This window comes from Pongo pygmaeus, chromosome 1 (assembly GCF_028885625.2).
Source record: "Pongo pygmaeus isolate AG05252 chromosome 1, NHGRI_mPonPyg2-v2.0_pri, whole genome shotgun sequence".
NCBI lineage: Eukaryota > Metazoa > Chordata > Mammalia > Primates > Hominidae > Pongo > Pongo pygmaeus.
The window spans coordinates 110,646,221-110,668,775 of record NC_072373.2 but is presented as its reverse complement, the minus strand read 5'-3'; the positions used below and the strand labels follow the sequence as shown (position 1 = coordinate 110,668,775).

The 22,555-nt window shown below is 38.8% G+C and overlaps 1 protein-coding gene across 3 annotated transcripts in view; it reads right to left on the bottom strand.

The window, feature by feature from the left end:
• Window positions 1–1,391: 1,391 nt before the first annotated feature.
• The window catches only part of WARS2 (tryptophanyl tRNA synthetase 2, mitochondrial), a 120,256-nt gene continuing 99,092 nt past the window's right edge, over window positions 1,392–22,555 (bottom strand). For all 3 annotated transcript variants that reach the window (XM_054454729.2, XM_063664387.1, XM_063664390.1), the window contains exons 4-7: window positions 15,725–15,805; window positions 12,400–12,485; window positions 4,265–4,383; window positions 1,392–3,529 (exon numbers count right to left, since the gene is read on the bottom strand). In XM_054454729.2, the coding sequence (XP_054310704.1) occupies window positions 3,081–3,529; window positions 4,265–4,383; window positions 12,400–12,485; window positions 15,725–15,805 (735 nt within the window). In that variant the 3' untranslated portion in view covers window positions 1,392–3,080. The remainder of the gene's footprint in view (window positions 3,530–4,264; window positions 4,384–12,399; window positions 12,486–15,724; window positions 15,806–22,555) is intronic.

Genomic DNA, 22,555 nt, shown 5'->3' with positions numbered 1-22,555 from the left:
AAGACACCCCCACTGTGTTGAGTGACCAGTTGTCAAAGTGGGTTTGAAGCAGGGTTTCAGAGCACCAAGTTACATGACCATTATTATTACCATCTGAAATATTTTTCACCATTTCAACTTCCCACAAAACATACAGAAAAAATAAAAATTAGATTTCTCTCCAATTTGTCATCTCCATTAGAAAGATTGTGAAGGGCCTATAAACGATAAGTGGAAGGGATGTGAAAATAGATCTAGATTCCATACTTGGCTCTTTTATCAACTTCCTGAGATCACTGGGTGTGATGGATTTTTTTTTTTTTTTTTGAGACGGAGTCTCGCTCTGTCACCCAGGCTGGAGTGTAGTGGTGCGATCTTGGCTCACGGCAAGCTCCACCTCCTGGGTTCACACCATTCTCCTGCCTCAGCCTCCCTAGTAGCTGGGACTACAGGCGCCCCCACCACACTCAGCTAATTTTTTTTTTTTTTTGTATTTTTAGTAGAGACGGGGTTTTCACCATGTTAGCCAGGATGGTCTCGATCTCCTGACCTCATGATCCGCCCGCCTTGGTCTCCCAAAGTGCTGGGATTACAGGCATGAGCCACCGTGCCCGGCTGTGATGGATAATTTTATGTGTCCACTTGACTGAGTTAAGGGATACCCAGATAGCTGGTAAAGCATTACTCTGGGTGTCTGTGTGAGGGTGTTTCTGGAAGAGATTGGCCTTTGAATCAGTAGACTCAATAAAGGAGATACGCCCTCATCTATGTGGGCTGACATCCAATCAGTTGAGGGACTGACTAGAAGAAAAAGACAGAGGAAGGGCAAATTTGCTGTCTTCTTGAGCTGGGACTTCACCTTCTCCTGCTCTAGGACATCAGAGCTCCTGGTTCTCAGGCCTTCAGACTCTGGGACTTACAGTGGCCCCCAGGTTCTCAAGCCTTCAGCCTTGGACTGACAGTTACATCATTGGTTCCCCTGGTTCTCCAGCCTGAAGACTTGGACTGCATCACACCATCATCTCTCTTGGGTCCAGCTTGCACATAGCCTATCATGGAACTTCTCAGCCTTCATAATTGGGTGAGCTAATCCCCACAATAAATCCTCTAATATATAGATATATATCCTATTGGTTTTGTTTCTCTGAAGAATCCTGATTAATACTGATTAACCGGGTAAGATTCTCTTCATAATTATGGGCCAAGTTTGGACTTGAACAGTTGGGTCACTTAAAAACGATAACAACAGGTTGCAAACAAGTCCACCCTCACCAATGCATAGACTTCGGTCCCTGGAAGTTATCACAAGTTATCTGTTTTTCTCCTCTGAGATTCTTTCCATAGTGTCTTAAGTTTCTGGAGGAAAGGTATTGCAAGGGGGTAAAAACCACACAAACAGATAAAACAGACAATTGGCTTGATAGATCTACCTTTAGTTTTGTAATTTTCCAGTATTCACAATCCTTTCAAAGTTTCCTTTAAAGGGGAAAAAACAGAGGCTTGTAAGAAATATGCTCAAAGAGGTTCTAGGACTTACAGACATCCCATTCCAATATAAGATACAAAAGGCAAAATGTTTCCTTTTCCCATGATCCAGGCTAGCTCTAAGAATCCTAAAAAGGATGTTTTAATGTGGAATCTGGGATGCGGTGTTTTGTGGATTAACATGTGTTCTGACACAAGGACTACTCTACTTCCTTAAGAAACATGAGCAAAAATGCTTTGCTCAACAACCTAGTTATGTATATACAAATGGTGATCATGGTCTTTACTGACAAAAAACTTATAAGCAATTTCTGTTACAAAACCGATCTTGCTAACAGGTCTTGGTGTATAAGTCAAGATTATCATTTTCATTTTCAGGTGTCAGAAATGGAAGTGCAGAAAAGCTAGGTTTCAGGGTGACATTACTTAACTGAGGTAGAGGCAAGATGAGAAGCTATCAGTCATTGGGAATATCTGATTTGTCAGTCTTCACTGCTATTGTAGACTGGCAGAACCTATTTCAAAGTATTTCTGCAATGAGCGTAGAGGAGAGAACTTGGGACCCGCCTTGGGGATTTTGATGGGGAAATGTGACCACGGTTGTCTGAATCCAGATTTTAAGTTTGCATCTATTGGCTGAATTGATGATATAAACATCATCAGTCGTTCCAATACCCACCTTCAAAATCAGAACGTTTAGAGTCTAAAAAACGCTGCCTTTCAGCATTTTTTTTTGTACCGAATAAACAAGCACTATTCTTAAGAATAAGGGGTAAGGGTTTTACTCTCAGATTTGCTTCTCTTATGGAGTGATATCGTACAAGCTAATTGGATTCTCTCAGCCTCACTTTCCTCATGTGTAAAGTGACAATAATTCTCCTAATTCATAGGGGGTTGGTGAGACTAAACTGAAATGAATGCAAGAAAGCACTTATTAAGAATATAATTCAGGGACCTGGGCTCTTGTACAATAAATAAATCAAGTCAAAATAATGCAACCTCCTTAGAAGATCATATCCCATATCTCTGAATTAAAAAACAAATTATTGCTGGAACAGTTGGTGTTATCTCTTGGAAAACAAGTTAAGCAGCTTAAATATATTAAATCAGGCACCGTCTCAGTGACAAACTATAAGAATGGACTTGTTTTTATGAGATCTGAATACAAATTGGCATCTGATCAAATGGCATCTCAAGGATTATACATCTAAGACCTCTATATATTGCTTTATAAAAGGGTTGAAGTAGATAAAGTGTGCATCTGTTACAGTACGTACTCCAGAGAGAAGCACAAATGATACTGCATTTCCCAAATTACTCCTTACTTCAATCACATTTGTGCAGGCCAAGGAGTGTGCCTCAATAATTGGGGATTCAGACAGCTATGCCTTCTTGATTTATTTTTTGTTGTTGTTGTTCACAGCATTTTGTTGATGGGATTTGGAAAACTGTCGTATTTCAAAGCTACAAAGCAATATTCATCAAATAAAGCCAATAATCAGCTATACCAAATTAAATGTCCCAAAACTATAACTTTTTCTTGTTAGGAAAGCTGCCGTTATCAGAATGCATGGAGTGCAAGGCACAAAAGCCTTGCTGTGATTCGTTGAAACTTCCTATAGAAAACCCACCAATTTCTTCACCTCCTGGCACACAGTATATGCTAACTCTTTGGCTTTTGCTGATCCAATTTGTAAAACCTTCTCTAAATGGTCCTTGTCCAGCTTCAGTTTTTCAATTTCACGCTTAATTGGGGCAAACTTCTCAATCACAGCATCTGCCACGGCCAGCTTGTAGCGAGCAGTGTTCATGCCCGCGCTGCGGCGCACCACTTCCTCCACAGAGAGCCCCGTCACCGCGGCGTGCACCGCCACTATGTTGGACACGCCAGCGCGGCCAGCTGGGTCATAGGTGACCTCCGAGGTGAAGTCTGTCACAGCCTTGCGGAATTTCTGCACTATCTCCTCTGGGCTGTCTGTTATTCGGACGGTGGCCAGTTTGTCAGGGTCTGATTTCGACATTTTGGCAGAAGGATCACGGAGGGATTTTACCTTCTTCATGGATGCTAGGTTAAAAACACCAACACACACATACCCAAAACAAAAACAAAACAAACAGATCACCAAGATGTATACACAGACAGTTCCCAACTTGCAATGGTTTGAATTATGATTTTTCAACTTTACAGTGGTGCAAATGTGATATCCATTCAGTAGAAACTGTACTTGAAATACCCACACAACCATTCTGTTTTTCACTTTCAGTATAGTATTCAATAAATTACATGAGCTATTCAATACTTTATTATAAAATAGGCTTTGTGTTAGATGATTCTGCCCAATTATAGATTAATGTAAGTGTTCTGAGCACACTGAAGGTGGGCTAGGCTAAGCTGTGATGTTCAGTAGGTTATGTGTGTTAAATGCATTTTTGATTAACAGTGTTTCCAACTTACAATGGCTTTATCAGGATGTAACCCAATTATAAGTCAAGAAGCATCTGTTTATACTTTGTAAATTATATACTACCTTATAAATATTATTTTAAATTTTTGGTCTCTTCCATACTTTTAAAATATTTTTAGTTATCCTTTTCAATAATCCAACATCTTTTTCAGTAATCCAATGTAGTCTACTTTCTAGTCCTACACTAGAGAAAACAATGAGGACTCTAGTTACAGATCCTGAAGCCTGTCTACAAGAAAGCTGAGGTTAGTCCCAAGAAAGTTCCAAGCCTGTCTATTGTCCAATCCTCTCTTTAGAATACACCCTGATGTAACAATTATAAGTTTCTTACTTACTGAGAATGGACTCGGGCACTGGAAAGAACTCCCCATACTTCTTGTTGAAACTTTGTGCTAGATCCTGAACTAGTTCCATGTGCTGGATTTGATCCTCCCCAACAGGAACGTGTGTGGACCTTTAATAAAAGACAGACAGAAAAACAACAGCAAGGCTGTTTCTTAGAGACAGAAATGATATTGCAAGCAGCTGCATTTCCTGTGAATATTTCACTGTTGGTATTCAACAAATGTTCACCAACTATAGAGGGAATGTTTAGACCTAAGTCTTTATCTATGGATCAGACAAAAGCCAAAGAGATGTTTCTCTACTCCAGTTGTGTTTTTTCCACAGCAGAGGAATACAGCCATCAACACCAGCATGACAGGATCTTGCTGGGAGGGAGGAATGGGATTTTAAATGGCATATGCTCTAGGCACAATTGTGTTTTAAAACTACTCCTCATTCCCTCACCCAGTCAGCACATATTATCCCAGCCCTGACCAGATGCTTTTTACCTCAGAACTACAGCTCACACTTGAAAGACACCCCACCCCACTCTTCAAATCAAAGGCAGCAGAAAGTTCTTCAGGCAAGAGTTTTTCCTCTCTGTCACATAGGGAGTAATTCAATATTCTTTCGGAGTAAGCTTCATTTTCAAGTACATTGCAATCACAGGACAATTAATATGTTGCAGAGAACTTAAAATCTACAAGTACAGTGTAGATGGCTATCAAAAACTATGTGGGATGAAAAAAGCAAGTTGGAGAAAACATGAAATACACTGACATTTATGTAAATTTTACAAGTGCCTATGGAAATTTATCTGTAATAATAAGCATAAAAACATACTGGAAGCTCCTCCCCAAATTTGTAATTGTAGCTGCTTCTAGAGAAGGCGAGAAGGAAATAGATCTGAAGAAAAGAACAAAGGAGACTCGAATTTTATCTGTAATGTTTCATATTATTAAGAAATGAAGATGTGAAACCAAAAATATCAGAATATAGGGAATGACTTTATCATGACTTTAATCCCATATGTAAAGTTTGCAGTGTCAGATCATGACATAGTACATCAAATAAGGGAAGAATGAACCATTATAGAGAAGTCTTGATGAGGAAAATTTTATACTGAAGCATTATGGCGGGATTAAAAAACAGGCAATTTTATATATGCAATGCTTGGCTGGGAGTTTATACCTGATAATACAAGTAATACAGTGCTCTGAGGTTTTTTTAATCAAAGAAACAATATTGCTCCTGTGAAAAAAGCAGCGAGCCATCATAGGCAAGTTTCTTACCCTTTCTAAGCCTTCGTTTCCTCTGTAAAGTGAGGGTCATCATGGAGCTTACCTCATATAGCTCTTTCATGGATAACACATATACTAATTGATAGTAAGAGCTCAATAAATGGTTGCTATTGATATAATATATATCTATATATATATTCATTAATATCTGACATGATGAAGGACAAAATGGTAAAATAAAGATACTATAAAGAACCTTGATGAGGGGTATACTGACTTTTTTCACACCGGATCATTTTCCTTTTTCAGAGCTGACATACCACAAATAGGAACGCATAATCCCAGAGATTGTCACAGACCTGGGCAGTGATCCTGATATGCGTAGAAAACTTACTTGAAACTGACAGTTCACATATCTGATCAGGTAATCCCAAAATATAAATGCTATGTTACAGGAATTCTGAGAGCTGTTTTAATTTAAGGAAAACAAGAACAGAACAATCAATGGAAAGGCAAAATGTAAGGACCATGACAGCAGACCCAGAAGTGGTTTCTCTTCTTCTGAGGTCAATAAGTGAATGTTGGCCAGGTGCATTGGCTCACATTTGTAATCCAGCACTTTGGGAGGCCAAGGTGGGCGGGTCACCTGAGGTCAGGAGTTCGAGACTAGCCTGACCAACAAGCCGAAACCCGGTCCCTATTAAAAATACATAATTAGCTGTGTGTGGTGGTGCATGCCTGTAATCCCAGGTACTCGGGAGGCTGAGGCAGAAGAATCGCTTGAACCTGGAGGCGGAGGTTGCGGTGAGCCAAGATTGCACCATTGCACTCCAGCCTGGGAAACAAGAGTGAAACTCCGTATCAAAAAATAAAAGTAAAAATAAAAATAAATAAGTGAATGTGGGAAATTCTACAGAATAACTATTAGGGCCATAGCCATTGCTCTCTTCCATGCAGCCTGGAGTAGAAAGCCACTGGATCAGCGAGTGGCAAAAACAAAAATATTCCTTTTTATGTTTTCCTCAGCACTCATAGTCCTACATGATACTCCTCTCTGGGATGTACATGCAGACACCCCACCTTTGTAACTTTCTGTTCTTTGAGTGGACTTTGCTACACCTGTCTTGTAATTATAGTGAGGATGACATGCAGAGGTCACCTTGACGCCCCCAAGCCAAATTAGCCAACAGAACAGGTTAGAAAGCAATTACAGTAGCCCATAGGAAATCACAATGGACTGCAACTAACACAGAAAAAACAATTACCATAATCAATACACTTTAAGCACATCAAAATGAATATTTCCACATGTCAAAATGGTTCCAGATTCACAAAGCAACCAAACTAAACAGAAAACACATTTAGTTTTCATAATGACTCTGCATGCATCTTTGCCTGATGTTGGATCCTTGACTCTTTTCTAACAATTCTGTGGGGTTTCGCTTTTTTTAAAAAAAAAGGATTTAAAAAATTTTAATCTTTTTCATCTGCCCCATTGCTCCACTTGGCTTTTTCATCTGATTTTAGTGTGTTTGTTTCTAGCCTTCCCTCCGTGTTCCTGCTGCTCCTTTCACCTTCTATAACTTATCTTAGCCTTTACTTCTCATCCATTGAGTTTACACTTTACATTAATTCATCTTGTCTTTGATTCTACTTACTTATGTGCCTTATTCTCTTCATATTTTCAGCCTTTCTCCTCAGTCTTTCTTTCACTTCAAATAATTTAGTGCTGTTCTTTAAAAATTTATACCCTGCATAATGATATCCCTTTTAATGTGTCTTCTCTTTTTTTCTGTTTTCCTTTTTTTAAGTTACTCTGACTGTGCTTTCTTAGACACAACATAAAACAAAAGCCTTTCATAATTTTGATTGTTATAACTTCTGTCACATAATAACGCCTCTGATCTTCTCCTTTGGTGACTAAACCATTTTTCTTTTGCTTAGTTCCTTTTTGTATCTATGATACTTAAGATCACCCCACACTTCTGGCAGAATTAGTGTCCAGATGAATAATCGTTGCCTACATATATCTGTTCACAGAGATTTGTTCTCTTATTATTTCTTTTTCTACTTTTTTGGCTGTGTTTGTAAGTTTTCAGTGCTGCTGCCTTTAACCAGCCCGGCTGGGACAGGAGTTTGGTGGTGTTTTCCTGTCATAAAGGATTAATTCCTCATCACTAATTGCTTGTCAGATATGCAATAATGACTCTCTAATTCAGCAATTACTTATTGAAGACCCACGATGTGAAAGACCTGGTGCTGGGTACTGTGAAAGATATAATGAAGGGTTTACTTTCTAAAGATTTAAGGCCTCCAGGAGGAGAGACAATACCCAATGAAGCTCTAAATTCTTCTGGCTAGTCCTCCTTCAGCACCCCCTATCTCAGTGAATGGCAATGCTATCAATCCAGTTGGGTAAGTCAGAAATATCGGGTTATACCTGACACCTCCCTCTCATACACATCCAGTCCTATCAGTTTTACTTCCTAAATGTTTCTTATATTTGTCTACTTTTCTGCATCTTCACTGTCACCATCACAGCCCACATTAGACTAGTGAAATAGCAAATAGATCGCCCCAGATATTCTTGTCTTCCTAAAACTCATTCTCTGTATTTTAATCAATTCTCTATGAAAAATATGTCATATCAAATTGGCTGCATCCTTAAAATGTACAAATAGCTTCCTATTACTTTTTAGAGAGTGTACTGGATTATCTGTTGACATCTCAGCACCATTCTCTCCCTTCTATGCTACCTCTTGATTTTCAGGGGCTGCAGCCTGGAAACTACATTTCTCATACTGCCTTTCAGTAGGGTTCTGGTTTGGTGTAGGCATTTGCCTAATAGAGGTAAAGTGGAAAGAGAAAGATAAAAAATTATTGCTTAGGTAGAGTGGGTGAATACCTGGATATGAGCAGACTGCAGAAATGAGTAGCTTCCTGCATCTCAGAAAAATCCAGGCTCGACTGGCCTCACAAAGAATGAAGCACTTCAAGAACTGGAAGTCTCCAAAGCAGCTACAGGATATCTAGCATTCTTAGAAAAAGCTCTCAAATGCTGTTTTATGACAGTCTCAAAAAAAGAGAAATAATAATAATACAAAGCTCTCAAAAAGCTTATTTTCAATGGTCCTCAATGGCAGTAGCCTGATTCTTAGACATTATGATGACACCTCTTCTCTGACTCTACCAGTCTGAAGTTTCTGAGCAATCATTTTACTCTCTATACTTTCTGGGTTTTGGTTTGGTTTGGTTTCTGCAGTTTCTTGAGGCCTCTGTTGTCTCATTTTTCTATATCATTTTTGCTTTTGCTTTCAGTCTTCTTTTTTTTTTTTTTTTTTTTTGAGATACAGTCTCGCTCCGTCACCCAGGCTAGAGTGCAGTGGTGCGCTCTCAGCTCACTGCGGCCTCCTCCTGGGTTCAAGCAATTCTTGTGCCTCAGCCTCCCGAGTAGCCAGGCCTACAGGCACACACCACCAAGCCCGGCTAATTTTTTGTATTTTAAGTAGAGACAACGTTTCACCATTTTGGCCAGGCTGGTCTTGAACTCCTGAGCTCAGGTGATCTGCCTGCCTCGGCCTCCCAAAGTGCTGGGATTACAGGTGTGAGCCACTGCGCCCGTCAGTTTACAGTCTTCTTATCCTCTTCCCAAATTTTTCAAATTCTTGAGAAAGATAATCTGATTAGCCCAGATACTCACTTTCATTTCTATCTGAGTGAATTTAGTGGAATCTCTCTGAAACTTCATTTCCCCATCTGTAAAATGGGGATAATGCCACCCACTTATTTTATAGCCCTATTGTGAGAACTGAATAGATAATGAGTGTGTAGCAGTTAGTAGATACCTGGCAAATAATGCTCAACACATGTCAAGTCCTTCCTTTCCTTTCCCTCAAGGCCATGTATAGTGCCTTTTTCTGGATCAGTGGCATTGTAGGTACTTAGCAACTATTTGTTGTTTATTAATGAAAATTATATATGTATGTGTGTGCTTTTATGTGTATGTGGGTATGTATATACATATATATATACACACACATATATGTAACACATATACATACACACAAACAGAGAGAGAGAGAGAAAGAGAGAGAGAGACATATACACAGAGAGAGGAAGGGGAGAAATAAATATTTACTTAATACATAGCCAGCTATTTGAAATTAGGCATTTGGAAAAATAATACAGATGCAAAATAAAAACTATGAACACTTGCTATTTTTGAATATTGGAATATTTTGTCTGTATTCAAATTTCTTGTACTTATCATACTCTCAAGCTAAAGATGGTCTCAGCTGTCCATTCCTGGGTTCCTTACCAAGTTCTGCCAAAATAGTTACATAAATCTTTAATAAACTTATCTGAAAGGCTCCTCTTCCATTCTTTTCTATTATGTTTGTTTTCTGACCCATGATGCCACTCATTCTAATGATGATTTTGATAAAAGGAAACACTAATATTTGGCTTGCGTCAAAATTTTATGAAGAGGTCACACGTAGATTTGCTGATAGGAAAAAAACCCACAGATGTTCTATCCACCCTTCAATCTACCATTCTACCCGTCTACATTTATAATACAAATATTCACAGACATTCTGGCAATGACCTTTTTCAAAATCCAGAAATGTCTGGAAAAAAGCAAAAGAAAAACAAATAAAAATACCCTTAAGTGCTTCATCTCTATTATAGGGAAAACAATGATATAGCCTAAAAATCAAACCTGGGTTTGAATCCTGACTCTGCTACTTATTATCGAGCAATTAGGAACTTCTAAACTTGAGAGAAAACATAATGAGACAAATACAAAATGTACATTAGCAGAAAAAGTGCTGTAGACCCATAGTCTTGCCCGGATGTTCCAAAGTCAACTGACTGGCTACTTAGCTTCAGGCAAGTTGTTAAACCATACTGGACTGCAGCTGTAAAGCAATGGAATTAAAGAAGAGGCTCCTGAAAGCTCCTTCCCATCCTTTGCTTCACGGCATCATTAAGAGTGTAGTAGTCATTCTTATTAAAGTTTATGCTTTTCCATAGCCCTAAACTCAGAGGACTCTTCCATTACAGCTCTTGAACTATAAGGAAACCTACCATGCTCATGTGTTTTCTTATTCTAGTACTGACAATTCTCAGGGTTTGTTTTTTGTTTTTGTTTTTGGAGCCAAGGTTTCACTATTTTGCCCAGGCTGGGCTCAAGTGATCCTCCCGCCTCAGCCTTCCAAGTAGTTGGAACTTCAGGCATGCAACATCACACCTGGGTAGCCTTTGGTTCTATAAAGAAGTAGGCCTTGAAACAAAATTAGACAACATTGTAATTATCAAAGACATAGTCATCATTAGTCATAACCAAGTAACAGCTCCTAGTCACAGTACTGCCTGGCCTATATTTCATTTTAATCCTTTAATAATCCTGTGCTTAATAATTATTCCCATTTTACAGGTGAGAAAGTCAAGTTTCTTCACAGAACCTTTTCAAGCAAATATCCTATCTCTCTAGAAAATGTATTATCAAGACTTTCATTATACTTTCATTTGTTACTTATTGGAGAATATTGTTCTAGCCTTTTAAATAAGTCAAAAGCTACTTATTACAAATAATAAATGTTATCAAGAGTCCAGCACACAAGTTAATACAACAAACAGACAAATAATCATTGCAAGTTTTCATCAGAATTGAAGATAGGCTGCATGTACTCATGGACATTCCCTGTTTGTAGAGCTAAGCAGCTGCTCTTTTGGCTGTTTCCATCATAATTGCACAAGGGCTCTGGAGTCATGCCACGAGGTACAGATACTGTCATCTTCATGCTATTATCAGACTTCCATGCAAAGAATTGCAGTTCACAGCTTTGGGGGGAAGGGATGTAAAAACACTGGTGAAGTGTCTTCTTTTCCCAGAAGCTTTCACAGTAGCATGGCCCTAAGCACATGCCAACTGGGAGGCTTTATCTCTAGAAGGTCAAATGGGGGTCAAGAGAGGCTGATGAGGGGTTAGCACGGAAGAATTGAGAGGCAGATGAAATCAGAAGCCCTGGCCAGTAGTACAGCTAGTGCAGGGATCAGCATCCTCAGGTGTATATTTTTGAGGACTTTAAGTGGCAGCAGTAGCTGACTGGATGGATTATGGGTCCAGGAGAAGTACAGGTACCCTACATCATATTTTAAAAACTTGCTCTCAACCTGTAGGTCTAATACAGTGGTTGTTTAAATTTAATTAAAATTAAATAGAATTTAAAGTTCAGTTCCTCTGTGGCACTAGCAACAATTCAGGTGCTCAACAGCCACACATGTGGCTACTGGCTACAGGATCTAGCACAGACATAGAACATTTCCATAAACACAGAGCGTTCTATTGGACAGCATTGCTTTAGAGTCTAGAATATATAAAAAATCAACATTTAAAATGCTTGAAGTTTAATCATTACTTGGGAAATATACATAGCTACTGACTATGAGCACAGACTCTGTATCCAAACTTTCTGGACTCAAATCCTGGCTCCAAGCCTTGCTAATTACATGACTTTGGGCATGCTATTAACCACTCTGTCCCTCAATTTCTCCATCTGTAAAATTGGGACAATAAGAATGCAAATTTTAGAAGGTTGTTGTAAGGGTTGATGAATGTAAAGCACTTACAATGGTTTCCAACACATTGTAAGTGCTATTTAAATGTTAGCTCTTAATATTATTAGTTTCTCACAGAAACATACTTCTATAATGTAGTACATTACACATGTAGAAACATACTTCTATAACGTAGTATTTCTGGGGAATAGATATAAACTGATTCAGATGTCTGACCCTTTCTGCACTTCCCCTTGCCCATGAACCAAGTCTGCATTGAATAGGTTAAAACACTCTCTGGTCACCGTGAGTATGTATAAGACCAGGGTGAACTCTCTTCTTACTTGTACAACAGAATGTCGGCCGCCTGGAGTACTGGGTACGTGAGCAGGCCCACCGTGCCATCGTGCTTCTGCTTGGTAGTCTTTGCCTGTGAGAGGTGAAAAGAGAGGAGGGGAAGAAATCTGAAATCTGACTTGAACCTAATTATACTGCTAGATTAAGAAAATTTTAAAACAAGCAAATTGTGATCTGAAGCCACCTGTAATAACATTATACGTCGGTTCCTTTTTAGCAACTCTAGCCATCTTCTGGCTGGCTTGTCTTCATGCTCCAGGCTGAGGCAGGAATAAGGTGAGTGCATTTCATCACTGCCCCTTTAAGGGATCCTGCACTGCTACTATTTCTTATTTATTTTATTAAAGTAAGGATACAGGCATTTACTGGTTCCAAATCGGATAAATTCCAGATTTCACAGACAAGGTCACAAATTATCATGAAATTAAATCTCCACAAATTAACATGAGTTAATATCAAAAGCCCTATTGTTTATACGTGGAGACTTCCCAAAAAGTCTCACAGCATGCTACTGAGAAAACTGCAATGTTCCCTTAAAATCACATTTAAATAACAAAAAACAAAAAAGTCATGGCATTTAAAAAATAAAAGTAACTGAGAGAAATATTCATCTAACCAATCCTAATGACCCGTCTTGATCCTTAGGTGATTAAGCATGCTGAAGCAGTGAGGGTCAAGTGACCCAATGAACAGTACAGGTTGTACAGACCAAAACAGTTCCTTAATGGAGAAGTTGATGGAAACACCTGAGATGATGTTAGAAACATTTAATAACTGGGGGGTAATAGATGCTGATTATAAACTACTACTGTGTACTCACTAAACATGATCCTAACGATGGTAACTCCCTTGCTGTGGCTGCACATTGCTGACACGTCCTTTGGTTCTCTGAGTAGAGCTACTTATTAGATGGGAATATTCTGTGCAGTTTCAAGGCCTAAGGTATAGCATCTGTTGTAAAATAAATGGATACTTTGGTGTGTAGACAAATCTTATTCATTTAGTTAATCTGAATCATTTCCCTCAAGTCTGATTATTTCCAAATGAACTGGGCAATTGAATTTATAAACTTGTTTTATTCCAGGGACCAAGCTCATGAGCTTACAAACTTGGGGTACCCCTACCAAGGTGCAGACATACTTTTTAAGGCTCAGTCTGAAAATACAACAGCTTCTCTCCTTAGCCATCTTAATTTTGGTGTTTCATAATTTAGTTACAAACTTAACTTTTCTGAGTATACTTCAAGTGGTTTCTGGCTTATAGCAACCAATGCTCTAGGCCATTCAAAGGAAATTTGAATGTTTGAACAATTTCTTCACTACATCCCCTAATTACAAAGTTCATGATAAAGGCTAGTTCACAATGATCACCAGGTAAAGATAATGAAAGTTTAATTTGGAAACGTGCAAATTGGAAAAGAATCCAATTTTTAAAAGTTGCCATCACATTCAATATATAGCCTTTTCATATTAGCATAATGGACCTTGAAATTACAAGGGAGAGGGAAAATGTGGAGAGCAATAATATTTATTGAGTGCCTATTATGTGCTCCAGATGTTTTACATATATGTTACTCATTAATCCTCTAAATAACCCTGACCTCAGCAACCCTCACCCCACCCTTCTGTGCCACTATTCCACCTTTTGCTGTCCCAATGGAAACCAGGCTAGATGCCCTTATCAGATCCTCCTATAGCACTGGAATCCTGCACTCAGAGCACTTCTTACACTTTCTTATTACTTGTTTAATTGTCTTTTCCCAAACAGACTATAAGTCTAATGAAGGGGGCTACTTTTTATTGACTGCTATATCTCTAGCACCTATTATGACATAAGACTCACAGAAGATAGCACTAGTATTTAATTAGTATTAATGAAGGAATGACCACAGAAGACAGTAACATACCTGAGGATAAGACTGGGATTTGAAATTCATGTTTTTCCTACAAACAAGCAATTATATACTAATGGAAAGGCTTTTCCAGAATATCAGTATACGCACTAGTAATGTGCTAGCAGGAGATCTTTAGATGCTATTTTAAAGTGGGAATAGTTCCTATTAGATTAGTATTCAGTTCCTATAAAAAGGATTTCAACATTACACTTAATGGTAGAATACTATGGTATAATGGGAAAGTATTGCCTAAAACCAAAATATGGCAGGTAACATTATGAAACTTTGTTTCTAATTTGTGGCAAGTAATGAATCTGCAGCATTACCAGTACCATCTTATGCATTAAATGTCTTAGTCCACTCAGGCTGCTATAACAAAATACCCAACTAGGTGGCTTATAAACAACAGAAATTTATTTCTCATAGTTCTGGAGGCTGGGAAGTCCAAGATTAAGGCAAAGTCAGTGTCTGGTGAGGAACCTTGTTCATGGACAGTGACTTCTAGCTCTGTCCACAGATGATGGCAGGAGCAAGCAGGTCTCTCTAGGCCCTCTTTAACAAGAGCACTAATCTCACTCATGAGGGTCCCACCCTCAAGATCTAATCACCTCACAAAGGCCCTACCTCCTAATACCATCATCTTGGAAGTTAGGTTTCAACATATGAATTTTGAGGGGACATATTCAGACCATAGCATTTAGGCACTGTCACTTTAAAGCTTTATCTGTTTCTTCCTGTAGCATGTGTGAAGGCTTCTAAAGACCAGCTTTTGAGGAAACCAATGGCCCTGAAAATACCTCAAAAGAAGCCTGAAATTGAAATTAGTGTTGATGTAGTTAGGGGCTACCTACCCTGGGGTTATCCAATTGCAAAAATAAATGGAAGTAAAGTACTATGAATTATCCAATTTATCTTTCTTGGTTGAACGTCTTAGAAAAAGTATAGCCCTAATTATTCTGTGGGTTTGAACTGTTGCCTGGACTCAACTTGTTTAAATGTTAAATGAAATATGTTGTCTCTTCTCTCCACAATGAAAACATTCTTTCCTTACTGCCGGTTAACTCCAGTGGAAATGGGAGGCAACCTCAGAGTCCAGTAATCTAGAATCTGTGATTGTTTATTAACTATAATGTGGTTGTTCAAAGTCATTACCAAGTCTATCCAAAAGTAACTCTGATTCAACTGTACACAGATAAAAACAATTAACATAATTTTTAAGTCAGGAGGAATCTTGGAAAATGCTTTTATTTTCCTTTTAATACCCTGAAGCAGGAAGGTTAAAGATGATGTTCCAACCATTAGTGAGAAGCAGACCAGGCAGGAGAGTAAACTCAGGATTCCCAGAGCCTAATACAAAAATAAACAGGAAGGGAAAAATAGCTTCTTGTCTGTTTATTAATCAGATTACTGGCATTTACCTTCCACTGATGCAAATGTTGTAATCGAGGTAGTCTGACCATGCAGGAAAGGATCCAACTTAATTGTGTGTGTTCAGACACCTAAAGAAATAAAATAGAACATTAGTAAAGGTGGCCAGTGTTTTCTTGCATATAAGAAGAACTAAATAGTAAGTATTACCCTAAATGTCTGAAAATACCCCAGATCAAGGTTATTATAAGAACAGGTGAAGGGGGGTTAGTTCTGATTCATGAAGCATAGACTCTTAGGTGAAGAAAAAAATCATACAAGCTAACTGATTTGGTTATTAATCTAGTGTTTAAGTCTACTCCACAATACCCCACCAGATTCTGCTTCAACATCTTCAGTGAGAAAGTTTCATGATGTCCTGAGGCATCTGTTCTATCTGTAAAAAGCCAAGCTTATTAAGAAGGCACACACACACACTCTCTCTCTCTATCACACACTCACATACTCACACACACTCACACACTGGTTCCAAACCTCTCTAAATAACTTCTAAATACATCAAAGCAGCTATAGTACTTTACATATAAGTGGTGGAAAAAGGTACTGGACTTAACATTAAAGATTGAATTCTTTAGATCTAGGGTAACTTGAAAGTTAGAGATCACCTTATCATTCCATCACCCCAAAAGGTATTTTTATAGTTTCTACTTCCTCCTCTCCCTCCTCTTTTTCATCTTCCTCTCCTCCTTTTCTTTTCTTTTTTTTTTTAAGAAGAAGCCTAATCAGCAAGAAAACATAAACTTCCCCCAATTTTTGTTTTTTTTTTTTTTTGAGACAGAGTCCCACTCTGTCGCCCAGGCTGCAGTGCAGTGGTGTGATCTCGGTTCAGGCAACTCTCTGCCTCGGCCTCCTGAGTAGCTGGGATTACAGGCACCCGTCACCGCATCCGGCTAATTTTTTTTTTTTTTTTTTTTGTCTTTTTGGGAGAGACGGGGTTTCACCACCTTGACCAGGCTTGTCTTGAACTCCTGACCTCGTGATCCACCCACCCCAGCCTCCCAAAGTGCTGGGGTTACAGGCGTCAGCCACTGCGCCCAGCCCCAAATTTGTTTGTTTCAACCAAATTTAATCAAGCTACCAAACCTGATGATCTAGAATTTAAGGCCTATGCATCCCATTTCTGTACTCTGGGGATTACAAGCCCTTCGTCAACTGTGGCTTTTTTTTTTTTTTTTTATTTCATCCACATGATTTCCTTAAAAAGCAGAGACTGTTGCCAGCTCTGAAAAGTGGCCCCAAATGTGTCCTTTGTGGGTTTTGCAAAAAGAACATAAAGGAGTGGAGCTGAATCAGTCCAGGCCTGTTTTACTAACAAGGAATTGCCATCTGTTGTAAGACAGTTTCTCATTTTTTTCCTCAAGTTATAGAGAGGGAAGAGTTGTTTTTCACGTGTTTGACAAGGAATCACTTTTAAAGTTTTGCAAGTCCCTGGGCTGAATCTGTCATCTTTCTTCCAAGAGGCATTTGGGTTTCATTGAGGGCAGTGACACTGACACACTGTCCATGCAAATTGCTAACTGCTGCTGCAAACAAATAGCTATCAGACAAAAACAGAAACTAACCCTGGATGTAGGCAAGAGGACTAGAGTTGCTTCCAATCACAAAGGAAAATACATTCCCATTAGAAGTAATAAAACAAGAGCTGTTTTTCTGGCATGAAGAAGTAGGAGAGAATTTTTTTTTTCTTCATTACTGAATTGGGAGAAAGGAATGAAAACACAGATAATAACCATGGATATGTGGAAGGAGACAAGATGACGCCTCTTTAACTCTGATTCAAATGCTTAGCTTTGGTGATATGCAAAAAGCTACCACTATGTCTCCACGAAGCTGAGTATTTTCCTTGGAGTAGCTTTTTATCTGGACACATGGAATGAAACTTACTTAATATTCTGCAGAGATCTTCCTGGTGTTTCCAAAATAGTGAGCATAAAATTAATTCAAATTATCCTTATACAGAAAAAGTAGGTAAAAGGTCAATGGCAATTAATTTTTCACAATTCATTCTTAATAATTATATAAGAAGGGTAGGATACTTCAGGATTTGGTTGTCTTACTTCATTCATATTCATGACAATTGCATGGAAAGGTTCAGAGTTCCACTTGGGAGAAAAAGGAAAAATGGTATCTAAATATAATATTTTATCATTTATGCTGTGAAACCACAAACAAACTAGCTATATAACCTGATTAGCCACAGAAAAACAAAGGCATGGACAACAAAGTGGCCTATTGACCATCCACAAACAAGTCAGCAGTGATGAGTAGAAAAGAAAGAACTGAAGATTTCAGACCTCTAATTCTAAAAGGTGCATTCTTCAGTTGCAGCAGTTTTGCCTATCTTTTTCACAGCTGTAGAAAGTAACTTGGTACATTGTATGTCCTGAGACATTGTATGTCTCAGGAAATATTTGTTGAATGTGTGGGCAATAGCAAAGGCTGTAAAAAGAATGGGACCATTAGGTTTGGCAACAGACTTGGTGATTGAGGCAAAAGCAGTTTCAGGTGAGTGATTGGGATGAAAGGTAAATTGCAGTGGGCTGACGAGTGAGACTAGAAGGCAGGATATAAAGGCAGATACGCAATGCAAGTTCTGCCACTTAGTGGCTGAGTGACTCTGTGTAAGTGATTTAATCTCTTTGTGTCTCAGTTTTCTCCTCTATAAAATGAGGTTAACAATAATATCCACCTGATAGTATGTAAACAGAACCTAGCATATAGTAACCACTCAATAAATGGTGGCTTTTATTATTATAATTTTTAGAAATACTTCTGTTTTAACTTTTAAGATAATTGTACATTCACATACAGTTGTAAGAAATAATACAGAGTGATCCCATATGCCCTCAACCCAGTTTCCCTCAATGGCAACATCATGCATAACTACAGCTTAATATCACAATGATACAGAAGTAGGGAAAGGAAGGGTGTGGTCCCTTTAAATGATACCAAAGAGGGGCAAGGCATGGTCTATGGCTAGGGCTCCATCCCCGGACATGTGCCCATGGAGCTAGATGAGGAGAAACATTTTTGTTTTCCTGCCCAAATGTTGCATTTTCCAAGATCACCCTGGTCGGCCACACCCTCATCCTGTGCCTATAAAAACTCCAAGACCCGGCCAGGCGCGGTGGCTCACGCCTGTAATCCCAGCACTTTGGGAGGCCGAGGTGGGCGGATCACCTGACGTCAGGAGTTCAAGACCAGCCTGGCCAACATGGCGAACCCCCGTCTCTACTAAAAATACAAATATTAACCGGGCATAATGGCGGGTGCCTGTAATCCCAGCTACTCGGGAGGCTGAGGCAGGGGAATCTCTTGAATCCGGGAAGCAAAGGCTGCAGTGAGCTGAGATCACGGAGACCAAGCCATTGCACTCCAGCGTGGGCAACAGAACGAGACTCTGTCCCAAAAATATAAAAAGTAAAAAATAAAATAAAATAAAATAAAATAAATCCTGAGACCTTAGCAGGCAGACACACAGGCGGCTGGACGTCGAGGGGAGCACATCAGCGGAGGAACACATGAAACACGGGCCGCACAGCAGCGCCCCACTGACTGGCGGAACGACATGGGGTTTGTCTGGGGCAGTCGGAGGAGAACCTGGGCCACCAAGCAGCCCAACTCCAGGGGAAAACCATCTCCCTTCTGGCTCCCCCATCTGCTGAGGGCTACTTCCACTCGATAAAACCCTGCACTCATTCTCCAAGCCCACATGTGATCCAATTCTTCCCCTACACAAAGGAACTCAGGGATACAGAAAGCCCTCTGTCCTTGCAGTAAGTCAGGGGTCTAATTGAGCTAACACAAGCCCTTTACAGATGGCTAAACTAAAAGAGTACCCTGTAATACACGCCTACTGGGGCTTCAGCAATAAACATTTACCCCTAGACACTGCCATGGGGTCAGAGCCCCACAGCCTGCCCATCCGTATGCTCTTCTAGAGGTCTGAGCAGCGAGGCACTGCGAGCCACTCCCAGCCACTCCCCCTGTCACATACTCCTGTCACACATCCTGCGAGGGGGACAAGGGAACCTTTCCTGTTTCAACAAGAAAATTCTGAATTTGATGTAATCCCTCCACCCTATTTAGATTTCACTAGTTTTATATGCACGAATTGTGTGGGATATGTTTAGTATTATGCACGTTAATCACATGTGTAAGTGATTTGTTTTTTAAGGAAGGATTGAGATGGGATAACTCATAGGAGTTAGAAAGTAAGCATTTTGTTTTGTTTTCTAAAGTGGGATAACATACTGTCGATGTACTGAGCAGAGGGAGAGCCACTAAAGATTCAGGAAAGGGGATAATTCAAAGAACAATATTCCTGAAGGAGGAAAACGAATGATACCCAACAGAGGTAAAATAATGGACGATAAAATATCTTCCATATCTTCCACTGAAAGAGGAGATGGGGGACGTAAAGACAGATGAGGACATACCTTGTGAGTTCAGAGTGGAGGACAGAAAGTTTTAGAGGAACCCACATCTAACAGGCTCTGTTATCTCTAAAAATAGAAGACAGGGTGATTAGAAATAAATGAGGTAAGAAATATACCAAGAGAATTTGGGTTTGATAAGAAGGAATAAAAGGTCTTATGGAATTGAGTTATATGAGACTTGAATTGATATTTTGTGGATATTTTTGTGAATGAAAGAAGACAAGTGATACCTAAATTATACTCTTGGGGAAACTGATATTCTTTACAGTAGCCTAAAATATTCTGCCTAAGTAATAATGGATATTTAAAAGATTTGTAGAAAAAATTAAATCAGTTGACTGCATTTGAAATTTCCTTCGGTCAGCAAGGACTTTAATAGGATCCAAAAAAGCACTAAACATAAGGCAAAAAATCTTGGTAAATTAAACTACATTAAAATGAAGAACTTTTCCTTATTAAAATTCACCATTTAAAGGGTGAACAAGCAAGCCACAGACTAGGAGAAGATACCTGCAATACCTACACAGAATATACTGGTACACAGAATATCTAAAAGACTCCTATGAATTTATAACAAATAAGTAGATAAATATATAAAATTAGCCAAAAATATAAATAAGTAATTCACACAAAATAAGATCTCCAAATGACAAATTAATATATCAGAAAATATTCAGCTTCAGAAATCATCAGAAAATGCAAATTACATGCATTAAATGCAAATTAAAGCCACAATATGATACCAATACAGATTCATCAGAATGATTACAGTGAAGAACCCAACAGTATCAAGGATGGCAAGGATGTTGAGTAAATGGAACACTTATTCTCACACACTGCTGTAGGAATGTAAATTGTTACACCAACTTTGGAAAACTGACAGTATCCACTAATGCTCAACATTCACATATCTTATGACATAAGTATTCCATTTTTAGGTATATATCCACGAGAAATGTGGGCATATGTTCCATAAAATATGTGTGGAAGAACTTATTGTAACAGCCCCAAATTCTGAACAATCCAAATGTCCACATAAAGTAAAGCAGATAAATAAATTGTGGTATATTCATACAGTGGAATTCTACAGCAATGACAATGAATGAACAATTACATGCATCAACATGAATCAATCTCATAAACATAATATAAAAGAAGACAGACACATACTGAATGAAAGGAGTACATACTGCATAGTCCCATTTATATAATCTCTATAAACAGGTTATCTTGAGAGTAAGGGGTAAGAGTGATAAGGAAGAAGAATGAGGGGCATTCCGGGTACTAGTTACATAGGTGTGTTCAGTTTATAAAAATGGATTAATCTGTATACACTTTGGATTTCGTAGTATTCTGTATATTTGTTATACCTAATATAAAGCTTACATTAAAAATTGAAAATGTGAATATAAAAGTTGGAGTCACGAAACAGAAAACTCAATAGATGTGATAAATATTAGAGTGTATATACCTGAAGAGAGAATTAGAAAAGAGAATGGAAAAAAAAATCACTCCACACAGGAGTAGGTAGCCCCCAAATCAAGGCCAACTCTAGTTCCTTTCAACATGGTAAGGGGGAGAATGGGTTCCCATCATTGAAGAAAGGTAAAGATATCAGAGCTGCCACTATGTTTGATGAGACCACATCCTCCAACCCGATTCTCACTTAAACCCATTCCAATAGGTTTCACCTCCACCATTCTACTAAAACTACTCATCACTGTCATCAATGCTAATGGTTAAGGTGAAGCAATCATCTTACTTGACATAGTCAGCAGCACTTGCCACAACTAATTACCTCCTCTACCTTGATACATTTTCTTCTTGGATCCCCTAGATACTACATTTTGGTATGTTTTCTCCGTATTTCAATAGTTTCTCTTTTCAGTCTCCTTTTGCTGGTTCCTCCCCTTTAACCTGACTTCTTAAATTGCTGACACCCAGGTTTCAGTCTTTGTTTCTTCTCTTGTTTTTTATACCCACTCCCTTTGCAATATCATCTCATCTCACTGCTTTAAGTAAAATATGTATAGCTGATGCCTTTTGAATTTATAACTCCAGTCAGACCTTGCTGATGACCTCCAGACTCATATATCCAGCTAACTATTCAGCCTCTCTATCCGGATATCTAACAGGTTCTCAAGCTTAACACATCCAAAACGTAACTCCTGATCCTCTATCCCAAATCTGCTCTATCCACAGCGGTCCCATCTCTTGGATGGTAACTCCAACTCTGCAGTTGCTTAGGCAAAAACCTTGGCATCATTCTTCACTCCTCGTACTCTCTCACACTCTGTATGTAATCCATTGGCAAATCTTGTTGCCTCTACCTTCAAAATATATTCAAAGTCTCACCACTTTTCACCACATCTACTGCTAGCA